The 17012-nt window shown below is 38.6% G+C and overlaps 1 protein-coding gene and 1 long non-coding RNA gene across 10 annotated transcripts in view; one reads left to right on the top strand and one right to left on the bottom strand.

Moving 5' to 3' along the window:
- The window catches only part of FBXO38 (F-box protein 38), a 56047-nt gene that overhangs the window by 20114 nt on the left and 18921 nt on the right, over positions 1 to 17012 (top strand). For all 9 annotated transcript variants that reach the window (XM_042994752.1, XM_042994761.1, XM_007093708.3 and 6 more), the window contains 6 exons: positions 686 to 823; positions 3481 to 3574; positions 5017 to 5147; positions 8726 to 8896; positions 10538 to 10680; positions 11987 to 12197. In XM_042994752.1, the coding sequence (XP_042850686.1) occupies positions 686 to 823; positions 3481 to 3574; positions 5017 to 5147; positions 8726 to 8896; positions 10538 to 10680; positions 11987 to 12197 (888 nt within the window). The remainder of the gene's footprint in view (positions 1 to 685; positions 824 to 3480; positions 3575 to 5016; positions 5148 to 8725; positions 8897 to 10537; positions 10681 to 11986; positions 12198 to 17012) is intronic.
- On the bottom strand, positions 12191 to 13999 carry LOC122240966. Its single transcript, XR_006220825.1, has 3 exons — positions 13789 to 13999; positions 12862 to 13169; positions 12191 to 12414 (listed from the first exon to the last, which is right to left on the bottom strand). It is a non-coding gene; the product is annotated as an uncharacterized LOC122240966 (long non-coding RNA).

The raw sequence follows: 17012 nt of genomic DNA, 5'->3' as shown, positions 1-17012 counted from the left end.
TCAGACCTGCCTGTTCCCTGTCCCCTATGCAACCATACCAGCCTTCACCTCAGTGTCTTCCTTTACACTGTGTTATGTTTCCTTGTCCTGAGGGAGACACTTCCTTCCACCTGCGTACGTCCTTCGAGTTCTGCCTTTTCTCATACACCTGCCTTTTCTTCTTATTTTTTCTTTTTCATATAGTATAACAGATCCTGTTTTTGTAGTTGATATGTTACACCTTTTTATCCTTATAATTAGTCATGTTGGTTTCATCTCCATGTCATTTACAAGCTCTTTGATAGATTGGACTGTATCTTGTGATCTTCCATAACGTCTAATACAATACTGGTCACCTAGAGAGGTATTTATGATCAGCTATTTACTTGAGTGAAGGATCAAATTTTCAACTTGGCTTTCTGTCCTTAGTTATTTTGAGTTCAAAACTATTGAGACTTCAGGGGATTTACAAAAAATACTAAGTGTCTCTCCAGCGTTACTGAGAAATCCTTATGCTGAATAAATATATGGTTAACAGGCTAATACGTACTTTCATTTTTAATAAGTGTAAGTTACAGAGGGTCAACTACTTGGCTGTCAGTTTCACACATAGAATTCATAAGTTAATTCATTTCAGCTGCTGGTTTGAAAATTTATTTTTAAGGCAATTTACATCATTCCACTGAAGTTTTTTTCCCCCCACCAGGACCCACAAACTCCTTGAAGTATGTCCCCTTAGTAACAGGCTTAGCCTCTGCCCGAAACTTGGAACATTTGGAAATGGTTCGAGTTCCTTTCCTTGGAGGTCTTATCCAACACGTAGTTGAAGACAGTTGGAGATCAGGTACTCATTTTACTTTAGTTACTGAATACTTTTTAAATCCATTTAAAAAATTATTATGCTTTTATAGCTTCTCTTGTGAGTCATTTTAAAAGAAAATGCTTGTTAGTAATTGCCCTTTCTGTCTGGTGTGTAATGGAGAATAACCATGAGCATGGGATAGCAGTCTTTTTTTTTTTTTTTTTATGCTGTGTTCAACCGTCTCAAAATAAATAGTACAGTGGTAAGGCATGTTTTCTGGCTTGTTAATACTTATTAGTTAATCATACATCTGTTGTATTTGGAATTTTTCTGAGAGATACAGGGATTTCAAGTGTCCATTGGTGATAAGAGACGATTTTTGACTTGTATACCTTAGGTCTACAAAAGGACTCAGTCATTAGTAATAATAGTGTCTGACATTTGTCTATTACTTGATGGTATATAAAATGCTTTCATTCATGTTGGGGCTTCTGGGTGGTTCAGTCAGTTGGGCGTCCGACTCTTGATTTCAGCTCAGGTCATGATCTCATGGTTTGTGGGATTGAGCCCCATGTTGGGCTCCGTGCTGGCAGTGCAGAGCCTGCTTGGGATTCTCATTCTCCCTCTCTCTGTCCCTCCCTCCCTCTCTGTCTCAAAATAAATAAATAAACTTTAAAAAAATAAATAAAAGGGTTTCATGTGTATCACTTGGATATTAGATCCGTTCATCAGATGATGGCTTTGAAAAGAAAAATATATTTTATTCTCTAGGTCCTTTCATGGTTTTTGAAATAATGATATGTGACGGAATGTGCTCCACATTAAACATCTCACTGCACTAAAAATAGTAAGAAATTCAGCTAGTTAGGTAATCAATAGTTGAGAACTAAAAATCTAACTTTGTATATTTGAAATACAAGTGGAAAATTATTAAGTACCATTGGTAACAAATTGACATTCTTAATACTGTTAAAATATGAGTAAGCACTACATTTTTAGGCATTTTGTCAGTCTAGTCTGACGTAAGTAGACTTCATTACATCGTGTAAAGGGGATGGAGCAGGCCCCCTCGAGATTAACAGCATTATTTTTACTGCATGGCTGTAGCTAGCAGGAAAAAGTCAGGGGTAAGGAGACCACAGTGAAACCATTTATCAGAAGACCTAGAGGGAGATGCCAAAAGTTAAGAGTTTGTATCCACATCCTGAGAGAGAAACAGACTTTTCTCTGCTAATGGGGGTTTAAGAATGATTCTACCTTATATTTTACTTAAGGAGTCAGCATACCTCACACAAAAGTTAATTCCAGATGACTCATAGATCCAAATGTGAAAAACAAAAAGTTTGTAAAAGAAAACGTAGGAGAATATCTTTTTGACCTTAGGTAGACAAAGATTTATTATTAAACAGGTTACCAAAAAGCACTTAACCATGAAGAAAAAATTGATAAACTACTATATTAAAATTAAGATTTTTTCCATTCATCAAAGGCATGATTAAGAGAGTGAAAAACCAGGCTACCGAGTGGGAGAATCCATTGGCGATACAGATACCAGATAGAGGACTTGTATCTAGAATATATGAAGTACTCTTAAGGTTAATGAGAAAAAGGCAGAAAATGGGGATACAACTTGAATAGAAAAAACTTCACAAAAGGGGATAACCAAATGGGCAATAAACATGAAAAAATAATAAACGTCATTAATCTATTAGGGAAATGCAAAAAATAAAATTACAGTGTGATACACAAACACTAAAATGACTATGCCTAAGCATGACTGACATGAAAAAGACAATAGTGTTCCATACACTGCTGGTGAGTATAAACTGATATAATCACTGGAAATACCGTTCGATAATATCTACTAAAGTTGATTATATGCATATCAACAGTCGCATTCCTGGTGTCAAATACAACAGAAGTGCATACATACCTTTATCAGGAGACATACCCAAAATTGTTCACAGTAGCACTGTTCATAATAGCCTCCAAACGAGAACCACCCAGATGCCTATCAGCAACAGCATGGATGATTAAAATGTGACATCTTCGTGCAAAAGAATATTACACAGCAATGTGAATGAATAAACTACCGCTATATGCAACAATCTAGATGAATCTCATAAGCAAAATGTTCAATAAAAGAAACCAAATACAGAAGTACATAGTGTATGGTTTTAATTCATAAAAGTTGAAAGTCAATCTTGAGAAAATTCATTGAGCTGTATACATTAATAATTTGTGTGCTTTTTTTTGCTCTATATTTGCAAGTTTCAAAAACATGGAAAAAAAAACCCAGTTGACATTAAGGAAGTGCTTGCTGGTCTTGTTCTGTATGTTCTATTGGAGGTTCAAACCTTGGCTAGAAAATGTCAGGATCCCTTCTTTAATGGTTTCCTTATGAACTTCTGGTTTTCTGAAAATCCTTTCTCAAACGCCTCAGTAATTTGGAGTAATTTTTTGATGCTGTCAGAGTGTCTTTTCAGAAGGACAGTATCTATCCATTTTCATCTCTTTCTGGGAAATGACTAGTAGCCATAATTCATATTGAGATATTAATATGAATGGAAAGACAAGCTTAGATTTACTTTTAACCAAAGAGTTATCATCTGAAGTGTGTAAAAGTGTGTATAAATACTTTACTAAAAGTGCTGTGGTCAAACAAAATACTGTTTTTGTTCATTTTCTCCCTTAACTAGGTGGTTTTAGAAATTTGCACACTATTGTTTTGGGAGCTTGCAAAAATGCTCTTGAAGTAGATCTTGGTTACCTCATCATCACTGCTGCTCGTAGGTATGTTTCCTCTTCACATTGCCTTTTGTCTTAGAATTACGTTTTTTCCGGTTTTCCAAAAATTGGGGGAGTGTATGTATGAAGTTTGATTATGCCTTGTCCCGATTTAAAATACAAAGGAGTTGTTTACATTAGCATCAGGGTGTCACTTATTGGTAATCTTGTGTTATATATAACTGCTGACCAGTCGAGCTGCACTCCAGATCCAGCAAACTCTGAAAGGGTGTGGTCTCACCTCAGAAGAGCAGTCAACATTCTGGAAGTGCCTGAGAGTCCAACAGAAGTCAGCATTGATGCACTGGTTTCTGCAGCTCTCTTGGGAACCATGTATTTCAACCTATATGATTTTGGAATGATTTCAGTTAGTTGGTGACAGTATTTGCTATTTAGAAATCAGTATTTTAAATCAGCTTTTTAAGAGTCCCGAACTTGTAACACTTTTATATTTTTAACATATCTTTCTTTGCATCAGTTTATGCCACATTTAACTGTTTCCTACAGATCAAAAGTCTACCTCTACTTTTGTTTTATTTAAATTGAGGTAACCACTTTTTAAATTTATTCAAAAACAAAACTCTTGCTCTCTATCAATAGTATATTAAGAATATAAATAAAAATGGTTTCTAACTTTAAGTAAGTAGGTTTTGTTACCCAATATAGAACTATAATCTTTGTTAAAATGGTACTTTAACAGCTAGCATAAAAAAGATGTGAAAGAAATAACACCAGATGCAGATTCTGACTTTTAACTTAACCAGGGTTAAGAAAGCACCTTGAGGAGCATCTGGGTGGCTCAGTCAGTTAAGTGTCTGACTTATTGTTAAGTGTCTGATTTATTGTTCATGGGTTTGAGCCCCACGTCGAGCTCTGTGCTGACAGTTCAGAGCCTGGAGCCTGCTTCGGATTCTGTGTGTCCCGCTCTCTCTGCCCCTCCCCCACTGGTGCTCTGTCTGAAAAATAAACATTAAAGAGAATTTTTTTTTTAAAGAAAAAGAAAGCACCTTGAAAGGATATAAGATTCTTACTGTATAATTCATTGTTAACTAATGTAACTTCGGTGTACCGCCTAAGATGTGCCCACACTTTGCAAAATGCTCCTTTGAAGGAAACATCTCAGCGTGCCTGGGTGGCTTAGTCGGTTATGCATCTCACTTTTGATTTCGGCTCAGGTCACGATCTCGTGGTTCATGACATCAAGCCCCACTAACAGTGTGGAGCCTTCTTGGGATTGTCTCTCTCTCTCTCTCTCTCTCTCTCTCTCTCAAAATAAATTTTAAAAACTTAAAAAACAAAACATCCCTAATGTTTTTTAGTAGAGGAGGGGGAAGTTGTTTGCCTTTGGCACTCCAATAAGATGAATTTCTTTCAGAGGCTTATGTTAGGAAGACCCTTTGATTCTGATGGTTTTTGTTTTACTCTGATATTTATCTCTTTGTTCATAGGTTACATGAAGTTCGGATCCAGCCTTCCCTAACCAAAGATGGCGTCTTTTCTGCCCTAAAGATGGCAGAGTTGGAGTTCCCCCAGTTTGAAACACTTCATCTGGGATATGTAGATGAGTTTTTGCTGCAGAGTAAGATTTAATCAACTGTTTTTATTCTCTGGAATTGCTGTAGAGAACTTACCTGACAAACTGAAACCTGAATTGAGATATGCCGTATTTTCTTGAATATTAGCTTAAAATCTTAGGTGCTCTCTCTTCTTGAAAAAGAAACTTGTAATTTCAACTTGAAGTGTCAGTGATTTTTTTTTTCCCATATTGCTTCTGATTTAGCATATTATGGAAAATATATGATTAACAGTATACAAAAAAAAAAAGTCCTTACCTACATTTGATATTGTCTCCATTTTACTGCCCAAGTTTCTTTCCCATTCTGCTTCATTTTTTTCACAGAACATCATCCTTGGTTCCATTTGTTGAATTTGATCTGCCACACTTCTTGAAGCTTTTGATGGTCCTCTCAGATGAGGTTCCATTCCCTGTCCATGCTCTTCATTTCCATAATAAGCCCGCTGGGGGTTCTGGATTTCCCAGATAGTGTGAGCACGTAATGGTCAGTATTCATTTGATGATGCTCGCTGTTGGAAGGCTTGTTCACAGCATTTTCTGGAATGTATTTACAACTGGGAACTCATTCAGTTGGGTTTGAATGCATGTCAATTCATTATTCAAGCTTTTCTCCCCATGACATTAATCAGACATGCAAGATCATTTCTACCACCAGCATGTTTTGATTTTTGCAAGAATTAGTTTCTTCCCCATGTAATTTATAACAAGTCTTTTTACTCACTATCATACTAGATGGCATTTTTTCTCAGGCTCTAATTTGCGTTGTAGAAGAACATAAGAAGGCTCAGTTCCTCTAGTCAGGACAATCTAGGTCAAACAGATGTCACAGTAATGTTTTGTTCACTTTTTCCTTGTGGCGGTGCTCATTATTACATATGAAGGATTGAGAAAGCAAATCCTTATCTTCTTGCCAATTTAACGTGGGAATCCTTTTTAATGTGTATAACTTTGAAAAAGATTGGCTTTTCACCAACACAGCTTTAAAATGCTAAATTCATATAAAGTGAATGTATTTGATCTCAGACTTTTCTAGTTTTGATTGAGGTTGGTTCCATTCTGTGTGTTGTTTCTACAATATCTTATGTGTGACCCAACACAATTTTTAACTTGGTAATTGGTGTTCTTTCTATAATTGTATTTATTCCTCTTTTCCAAAGCTCAAAACTTGACAAATTTTCTATCTTCAAGATGGCCAAATTTAGGTCCACTGAAAGATAGTCTTGAAGAGCTGTCTTTATTATTTTTTTTTAAGTTTATTTTTATTTATTTTGAGGGAAAGAGAGCAAGCAGGGGAGGGGCAGAGGGAAAGGGAGAGAGAATCCCAAGCCGACTCCGCGCTGTCAGAGCAGAGCCTGATGCAGGGCTCAAACTCACAAACTGTGAGTTTAACCAACTGAGCCACCCAGGTGCGCCCAAGAGTTGTCTTTATAACCAGCTATTTCCCTGTAGGTATCTCTTTCCCCTTAACACACCTTCAGTAGAAAAACACTTTACCTTTTGACTACTACTGTGCTTTGCAGTATAACTTGTTTCATAGTCCCTTTGATAGAAGTCTCGTCTTGACCTTTCGTAAGCAATTCTTGTCTTCATATTTGCTGCAGTTCACCCATTTCTCCATATACATACTTGCCTCCGTTCCTCCAGAGACAGCCTAGGATTCTTTGTCTCACGGTGATGACAGGTGCCTCTAACAGACTGTCTGGGAAGGAATGTATACTTCATCCCTTAAACTCACTCTTCCAGTGATTTAGATTTTGAAGCATCTTTCCAGAAGGTGGAGGTGGCATCACCTCTAGTAAAACTTGTATCATTGTTTTGTTGCAAAGACTTGGCAAAACTTAAATGGAAACAGCACCTTTGTGCCCCATACATGTATGGCAGAAATGATAGTGCCAGGTTGGGGATATGGATATGCTGAAAAGCAGATGCTATGTGTTAAGAATATAAGAAAAGTCACCTAAAACTCTTTAAAAACCAGAGCAGTATAGTCTTTGGTGCTGGGGCTTTGGAGAGCGGGGGAGAGACCTGCCTCATAATTGATGGGACCTTGGGCAGGTGACTTCTTAAGTTCATGTTTTCCCATTTGTTACAGCGGAGGTAAGACCACTTCCCACTTTTCCCTCAGGTGGTTTGGAGGAGTCAGTAATAAAACCAGTTTTATCGTTACAGTCTCTGACATTTAGAAAGCATTTAGTGAATGGTAGCTTTTACTTTTAGCTGACCTGTGGGCTAAAGAAAAAGGAAACAAAAATGAGTTCTAGGTGATATCATCAGGGTGTTTGAGGGAGTATGATAATCCGGAGACCCTAAGAGCCAGAAGAAGGAGGTGGCCTCCAAGGAGTGAACATCAGGTGGGTTTATCATGTTAGGTTGCAGCATTTATGCAGACAGGGAACAGAGCCAGTTCAAGATTTACCCAGTCATTAGAGAGAAGACAAGTTTCAAGTCCAAAGGACAAGAAAACAGCCTGCTGTTTTTATAAGCAGGCTGAAGAAAATTGCTCACTCAAACTGTAAAGGATGGCTTAAGGTAAACTCTGCAAGAAATGCCAGAAAATACCAAAAACAGGGACTATAGGAGAGCGACCGTGACCTGTGTGGAGAGCAAAGTTGGTAGAGCTTGGAGTAAATAGTTGTAAATGTGTTCTGGGCTAAAGGTGTCGGTCCCTGCCATATGCGGGGCAGCTTCATCAGAGCAACAGTTTCATTTGTGTTTTGTGTCAGATGGCAGTAAGGACTGTGAGAGACATTGATGAGAGTGCCTGCATCCCAGCACTACGCTGGACACAGAAATTATAGCTGTAAACTAGTCACACTCCCTTTTTCCTTCAAATTGCTTATAGTCAAGTGGACCATCTTAGAGAGTAGGGGCAGGCAGCTAGGGGAAATGAGGACAAAAGGCGAATAATGAGGTAGGCTTTCCAGTGCCGTCTAGTCTAGTAGGAGGATCCTCTTTTACTAATCCCTACCTCCCCAACCCTCAGTCTGTGCCTATGACAGGAGGCACTAAAGCCCAGTGGGAGAGGGAGTGGGTGTATTTGAGTTAGAAGTCCACTTTCTGGGGATGGGCACCTCTTTACTAAGCAATACCACAGGGGCTAAGAATGAGTCTGATTTCCCAGTTTACTTTTTTCTTCGTGGCCATACCCGACTCCAAAAACACGATCCTGTTAACTGTGAAAGAGAATTACGTATTAAAGATCTTATTTTTCTTTTCAAAAGGTAAAACTAAAACTTCCCTGTAAGTGTGAACTAATACAATATGTTGTTTTACTTTTAAGAATTTTTGCTTTTTTTTCCTTTCCTAAACAATTGAAAATAATATGTTTCTACTAGCTATCCCTTGGCTTTTAATATAAATTTTTATTTTGCAATATAAATGGTATTTGCACAGACTACCTAACCTAAAATTGTACTCAAACCTGAACACATGATGGATAGATGACCCAGAACGGTCATGGAGAGTGATATACTAGATGTTAAAATAAAGAATTGGCAACGTTCCATGACATTTAAGAATTTCTCTCTCTGTCTCTCTCTTTTTTTTTTTTTTTTTTTTTTTTTTTTAATTTCTCTTTCTAGGTAGAATGGCGAATGCAGATCTGGTAAAGTATGGTTTGGCCGATGTGGTAGAAAATCCTGGTATCATCACCGATATAGGGATGAAGGCAGTCAATGAAGTTTTTTCCTGTATCAAATACCTGGCAATTTATAATTGCCCCCATCTACATAACCCATACAATTGGATCTCAGGTACTGTAGGCTTAACTAAGGCTATGTCTGACTGGTATCGAAAGTAATATGTTTTTCTTTTTTTCTCTGTGTGGTTACGAATTGCATTCCTATTGTAAAAATGTAGATATTTTGTATGGATCGTTCATACAAGTTCTGGGAACCTTTGATAATGAACTTGGAATTCTGTCAGTGCTTCTTCGAACTCTGAAATTCTCTGCCTAGAAATTGGCACTGTCTAGGTTATGGATTCAACTTCCCTGAATTTTATATATATTTCATTCAGTCAGGGACATAAAATTAATGTTAGCAGTTTTGCCTGGGATATTTGTTTTCTCTGAATTACCTTCAAATGGCACATCATCTGAAAGGACAAAGTGGGTATGTATTTAAAAAAAAAACAACAACAAAACTTTAATTAGGTGACATGTTTAACATTAACTTGTATTGAACTGTTCAGTTGCCTTAAAATCCTTGGCTATTTCAGCTTTCCTCTCCCCACCTGATCCCTTATGTGTACAAGTGTGACTTTTGTGATTGATATGTTTCCTTATTTGGGGGGGTTCATTTTCCTCCCTGAGTTTCTTTAAGGCCCTTCTTGAATACCTAAATTCGCAAACCTTTAAGTGAATTCAGAGCTAGAGAACTTTCGTTGTGACATCATCTTTCACCAAACCAGGCCCCCTCACTGCCACCCGCAGAACAGCTCCTCTACTGTCTGCGCTGCCTCACAGGGGTACTGCAGCCCCTTGCAGGGCCGTCTCCAGCCTATCTTCTTCGGGCTCTGGGGCATCTGCTGAGATGACTCATTAGAATGGCCATGTCTCCCCTGCTGGAAGTGAAATCCTGTCCCTGGCCCAGCTGCACCAAAAAGTTATTGGGAAATACAAACTAGGTTGTAGCAAGCATAGATCACTTTTAAAAAATAACATTTATTGGATTTTTGGTTTGTTTGTTTTCTTAAATACAGAAGAGTATAAAGAAGAAAACAAAAAATGGCCTATAATCCCATCACTCAGAACTCCTGTTAACACTTAAAAACTAAAAGTAATACATGCACTTGATAAACAATACCAAACAGTACAGAAAGGTACAAAATGAAAAGTCTCCTCTTCTCAAAGGTAACCACCATCAATGGTTTCTTATATATTCTTCTGGACAGATTATTTTGTGCATATTGCAGCCTATACATGTATTGCATTTCAAAATGATTTATATATACAAAAGGACCTTACTATGTGTATCCTCTCCTGTAGCTTGTTTTTCACACTCGGAATATCTGGGAGAGCTTTCCATAGCAATACTCAATTCTCCTTCATTCTTTTAAAAGAGCTGCATAATGTTGTATTAAATGAATGCACCAACATCTCTTTAACTAGTGTCCTATTGTTGAAGAGGCCTGTAGGTTGTTGAATGGATCACATTTTAAATCAAGGCTGACTTGGTTTCCAGTTAATGGTTCCCAAGCCATGTAGTTCTCACAGTGAAATTAGGTAAGGAAACATCATAGGTTAGTCAACAAGTTTTTGAGATCATGAGAGAAGAGCAAAGTTCTTTAAAGAAAAAGGATTGGAAAGTATTTGTGACCTATAGCAAAATTCATCTGTAGTGGAGAAAATGGAGAAAATGTTAAATTCTCTGGCCATGCCATTTCTCCAACAGACCACTCAAGATGGACTCGATTGGTTGATATCAACTTAGTGCGGTGCCATGCTTTGAAGCTGGACTCCTTTGGCCAGTTTATTGAATTGTTGCCCAGCCTGGAGTTTATTTCGCTAGACCAGATGTTTCGTGAGCCACCCAAAGTAAGTCACATTTGTGGGATTTTTTATTTGTTTTAATACTCAAGGAAAAACACAAAACCTAAGTGATTTCCTTTCTAATATGCCTTTACATTATAATTAGACTTTTTACTGCTAGCTTCAGTGAAGGCATAAAGGTTATAATGTTACATGGTCCCTTGTTCTGGTAAGGGGTCTCCAGAGAAGGGGAAGGAAAATGTAAGTGGAAAGCTGTCTCCGTCAGTTCTACAAACAAGGTAAGGTAAAAGCAACGGTGGAAATTTGAGCCAAGCCAAATTTACTACTCAGTTAGTTGGGAGAATAAATCTCTGCTTAGGAACCTCAAATATATGGGGTGCCTGGGTGGCTCAAGTAGGTTAGGTGCCTGACTCTTGATTTTGGCCCCAGGTCAAGATCTCGTGGTTTGTGAGATCGAGCCTCCCCCTGACCCCCAGTTGTGTCAGGCTCTGTGCTGATAGTGTGGAACCTGCTTGAGATTCTCTCTCTTTTTCTCTCTTTGCCTCTCCCCTGCTTGTACTCATGCCCTCTCTCAAAATAAATAAACATTAAAAAAAAAAAAAAGGAACCTCAGATATAAATAAGGATTAGGGATTTATTTTGGAAATGTTTTACTTTGCTGTTCTCTTTCCTGTGCATATCCTGAAAAATCTGAGATTGTCTAATTGTTCAGAATGTTATTTTTAAACTACTTCACAAATAACACTTTTCATTCACCCTGTAATAAAAACTTGATGTTTCAACTAATTATCTTCTCTCTCCTCAGTTTTTTTTTCCTCTTCTCAGTTCTTAAATTTTTTTTTTTAATGTTTATTTATTTGAGAGAGACAGAGTGCAAACTGGGGAGGAGCAGAGAGAGAGGGAGACCCAGAATCCGAAGCAGGCTCCAGGCTCTGAGCTGTCAGCACAGAGCCTGACACGGGGCTCGAACCCACAAACTGTGAGATCATGACCTAAGCTGAAGTCTGACGCTTAACCAACTGAGCCACCCAGGAGCCCCTCTCCTCAGTTCTTAATGGTCACATTCCCACTGTTGGAAGCAGTACAATATAGTGGGGGGAGGCTCAGGATTTGAGGTTAGAATGTGGGGTTTCAGGTCGCAGCTATAGCACAGACCTCTTTCCACTGTGCATTTCATCACCTATAAATCCAGACTGATAACACTTTGTCTTGCTTGCCTTTAATAAGGTCCTTTATGCATATGTGAAAGTCGTGCTATGTAGATATTCTTACATAAAGATGAAGGAATGTTAAAAATGAAGTGTTCTGTACTAACTTCAATGAACACGCATGTGGTTTCGTCTTGCCTTAGGGCTGTGCTCGAGTTGGTCTAAGTGCAGGCACAGGAATCGGGGTTTCCTCAGCCCTTGTTAGCAACCAGAACTCCAACAATGACAATGACAATAATGCCCAGAATAATGCCAACATCCACGATAACAATCACCATCATCCAGATGACTCCGATGAGGAGAACGACTTCCGGCCAGACCTGCAGCCAGGAGAGCAGCAGTTTGCAGCCGACGGTAACCCAGATCTTTTGTGAGCTCCAAACAGAAATGATTTTTACTTTGGATTATATTTCTCTGACTGACCCTGTTCTGTTCCCTTCTTCCCCCGTTTCAGTTTGTCACTTTACACATTGTGGGGACCTGGTTGACGAGGCAGATGGGGTGGGTGGTGGATGAAATGTGCCTGTCTGCTTATTCGTTTTAAAGCCATGATGCCTCTCGTCCGTAGAATCTGTAAGGGTACATACAGAATGGGAAGGACACATCAATGCTGTGGAATTTGGGTACAGTGAGCCTTAGAGGCCTGGCTTAACTGAAATTTAACTTTCAGGATTTGGGCAAAAGAGCATCCCATTCTATCTCCCTGACCAATAGATAGGTAAATTGAATTTCATTGTGGAGACTACTTTTGGATGTTCCTAGATCTGACAAAAATGAATACCAGTCATGTGCTAGATATTGTGTTGGGCACCTCTCACTTGCCTTTCATCATTAAGTCTCAACAGCCACCCAACTAATTAGGTACCTGAGCTAATAAAGACCTGTTGGATTCACTTACGTAATTATCCATGCAGCTCTTCAGTATTGACTAAACACCTGCTGTGTCCAGCCCCTGTGTTCTTAGGCTTCATCTGCCCCTCTGTTGGTGAGTGAGGATGGAGGGAAGTTGTGTTCTTACCACGTTTTCCAGTTTCCCGGTTGACCCTCAAGAACTGGAAAAAGAATCTCTCCACGCCATCTTGTTAGCGTTGTCCTTTTGCTCATTTTCTTGGACACAGTAATTAATGAGAAATAGGGTGCCCTGAGGTTCTGTAAGTGCTTTCATCATGAAAGCACACTATGTGTTGAGCACGCTTCCCTTTGGGTTTGCTCCAAGAATATGGGTCCCGACTGAAGAGTCATCTGTAGGCATTGTCTTCACTTTCTCACCGCACATGTTTTCTGCAGAACTCTCCATTTTGGCTCTCGGTAAAGTCACCAGTGGCTCTGTTAAGAAAGATGATGGTCATTTCTCCACTTGCATCTTATTTAACATCTCAGCAGCATTTGTCATTCTTGTCCACTGCTACCTTCCTGAGATAACTCTTGGCGTCTCTGAAACCATCTTCCTGGTTTTCCTAGTGTCTCACTGGACGTGTCTGCTCAGTTTCCTTTGCCTGCAGCACCTTCTCTATTCTACTTTGACTCTTCATCTGTCTGTCTGTCTCTCTCTACACATTTTCTCTAGATGAGCTCACTCACCGCCAGCTTCGGTACCAACTATATGCTAACGAATTCCTAACCTTTATTTCTAGCTTCAATCTTCTTCTTGAGGTAATTTACAGTTATGTACAACTTTATCCTTTTTATCTCTACATGCGTACTTTTAGGAATTTTAAACTTAGGGCTAAATCTCTCCCCTGACATCCTCCCCCCAAAATACAAAAACTTATCATTAAGCACAGAGTCAGCAGGTGCTAGGACTGAAGGAGGGAGAGTGAGGTCAGGTATTGTCTCTTTGCCTTTTTGCCCCTAAGTACCATCACATAGCACCATGAGGACCTGGACTTCAGAGGACACAGACCATCCATGAGAAACTGTTACAGCAACCACAGTGCAGACCTACCCAAATCCTAGGGACCTCATTGTGGTTGGAGTGGATGCACTGGACAGATGATAGTCTCCAGGAAGTTACATGGCCATAGGCTTCTCAGTACAGAATGGAGAATGCCTTCCATTATGAAATCACATATTGGTGCAGCAGAGATCAAAACGTGTGCAAGAACCCTGTATTTGGTTCATGAGAGAGCAGTGGAACTTTACTAACATCTGAAGCTAAGATTTCAGGAGATGAGACACTTGCATACAGACCGCATTTTGAGGTATAGTGTTGTCAGGTACTCTATCTTCAAATGCCATGAAAGGCTAAGAAGCAAAAGGAATGAATACAGAAATGCCGAGATTGAAGAATCAAACAGTTTCAACCAGAGGAAGGCCAGGAACACCAAAGATGATGGCAGCACTTGTAGAGAAATGCCGATGGTCATATACATGGGTTCCACACATCTCTCTGAGTTGGCAAAATATTTATTTGTATTTGTTACTATATTATTTACCAGTTTGATTCTTTTAAGTGAGAAATAAGGAGCTGGGATGTGACTTATGATCAAAAACAAAAGTGGAAAGATTTCAAATAAAAAAGAAGTGAAGAAAAAAATAATTTAAATAGCAGTACAGGGAGTGGGACTTAGCATTTGTTGAAATGACTGACATTGATGCTTCTACTCTACATGCGAACTTAACAGTAGCTTAAAAATTACTTGAGTTTTGAAAGTGGTATTGACATGTTGATTTAACTCAATTTACAATTTGAAAAGTCTTCATGCATGGGCCACTACTTGGTTTTTGGAACAACCCCAGAATGAAGCAGAGGCCCCCACTCTTTATTGTCTTGTGATATTTAAACTTCATCAGCTTGCATGGAGTAGCAGAGTTTAAAAGAAGGGCATTGTAGAATTTTAAAAGCCATTTAATTTGCATAAGTTAAGTCTCTTTGTTTATAAACTCCTATAACCCTGTTTTTCAGTGAACATTATCATTAAGGTGATGTAGGGCTTCAGAAAATGATTTTATTGCTTGTAGAGTACTGTATTGATTTATCAGAACATTATAATTTGATAAGAATATTCTTATATTTGCGCTTCCAAAATTCTTAAGATTTAGAATGCTTTATTATGAGCTAGTTATGTTAATTGAAAATGTAAGTTCATTACCTGCATTTTACAACACTCTAAAACAGGAGTAGGTGTCCATATTTTAGTAATTTGCCTAACATAAAATTACCATGTGTCAAAATCATGCTTCTGTAATTGCTAACACATGTTGCCAAATTGCTTTAATATAATTACCTTTGAAGTAATTATAACCACAAAGCATAGTTTTGCCTATATATCATTTTACCAAATTTCTATCTTGATTTAACACATAAATCCCAGGTACTTACCTACTTTTAAAAATTGTGTACCCTGCTCCCTTCCTTCACCACTGCCCTCTGCCCTCCATTAACCTAAATTAATCTAAGTGAAACTGTTCTGCAGCCTTTGTTTTTGGCAGTGGTTCTCAAACCTTAGTGCATCAGGATTACCTGGAAGACTTGTCAGAACACAGGTTGCTGGGCTTAGCCTTCAGAGGGTCCAAGCTAGTAGGGCTGGGTGGGGCCAGATAACTTTCATTTCTAACAAGTTCCCGAGTGATGCTAATGCTGCTGGTCTGGAGCCGCCATTTAAGAACCATTAATTTTCGGAAAATCCTTATATTTGAAGCCCGAGAATGAGCTACAATGTTTAAAAAAAAAAAAAAAAAAATCACAGTAAATGCATTTTATTTTATATTTTGGGCAGATAACTATTAACCATTAAATATTTCTGATACTAGAAATGGTTACATGTAAAATCATTTTGTTAAAAGGCAGTGAGTTCTCCTTTATTTTTACAACATTTAATAAAGGTTATAAATTTCTAATCAGGTTTTATATAAAAGAGACCAGTTATATATCTGTAAAAACAGGTCAGATCCATTAAGGTTTATGACTATGTTTTGTAACAGGATTTTTTACAACCGAAATAACATTTTAGCTGAACAAAACGTTTGGTAAACATTGATATTTGATTAAAAGATTGCTTACATAATTTCTGTAAGTTAAAATCATTCTGAAAAAAATGTACTGCCCTGATGATAAAATATCATGACACAAAAGCATCTAAACCAAGAATCATGTCCTCTCTTTTATCACCACCTCCTTGCTCTCTATGACAAAGACTTGTTACTGTCTTCTAAACATCTCCCATTTGTTCTCCATTCTCCTTGCCCATTGTACCACCACTGTGCCACATCAGGCTTTAATACCTCTCAGACTGGTCTCCCTGCTTTCTCTCTTGATCAGCTAAAATTAAGTCTTGGAGCAGCAAGGGCAGTCTTGTTAGAACATACACCAGACAGGGTGCCTCGGTGGCTCATTCGGTTAAGCGTACGACTTTGACTTGGGCTCAGGTCATGATCTCACGGTTTGTGAGTTGAGTCCCGCGTCGGGCTCTGCTGACAGCTCGGAGCCCAGAGCCTGCTTTGGATTCTGTGTCCTTCTCTCTCTTCCCCTCCCCCACTTGTGCTCTGTCTCTCTCTATCAAAAATAAATAAATGTAAAAAAAAAAACCATATACCAGGCGACATGGCTCCCTTTCTTCAGACTTTCTAGTAGCTTCCTATTGCCTTAGGAAAAAAATCCAGTTTCTTGATTTGGGCCATAAAACCCTACGTGATCTGGCCTGTCCTCACCTCGTGCTGCTCCCTACCTCACCCACCACACTTGTTGTGCGCCAGGCTCGCACCTCCTGTTACACTGACTGCTGCCTCTCAGGATGGCCCTCCCTCCATCTTTGCATGGCTGGTTCCTTCTTGGTATTAGGTCTTAGTTTAAATGTTAATCTCCGAGATATCTTTCCCTACCACCTTTTTATTAATTAAGTTATACTTGGCATGCTAGCTTCAGGTGTACCACATGATGATACTTACAAATAATGTTGTGAAATGATCACCACAATAAGTCTAGTAGACATCTGCCACCATACATCATTACAGCCTTTTTTCTTGTGACGAGAAATGCTAGGATCTACTCTGTCAGTGACTTTGACATATGCAGTACAGTATTAGCTGTAGCCACCATGCTGTACGTCGGTCACATCCTCATGACTTGCCGTCAGGAGTTTGTACCTACTGACCAACTTTCCACCTTAAGTAGCCACCAATTTATTCTCTTTTGTTACATTAAATATTACTATCAGATCTCTTTATTAT

This window comes from Panthera tigris, chromosome A1 (assembly GCF_018350195.1).
Source record: "Panthera tigris isolate Pti1 chromosome A1, P.tigris_Pti1_mat1.1, whole genome shotgun sequence".
NCBI lineage: Eukaryota > Metazoa > Chordata > Mammalia > Carnivora > Felidae > Panthera > Panthera tigris.
This window is presented reverse-complemented; position numbering and strand designations above follow the sequence as displayed.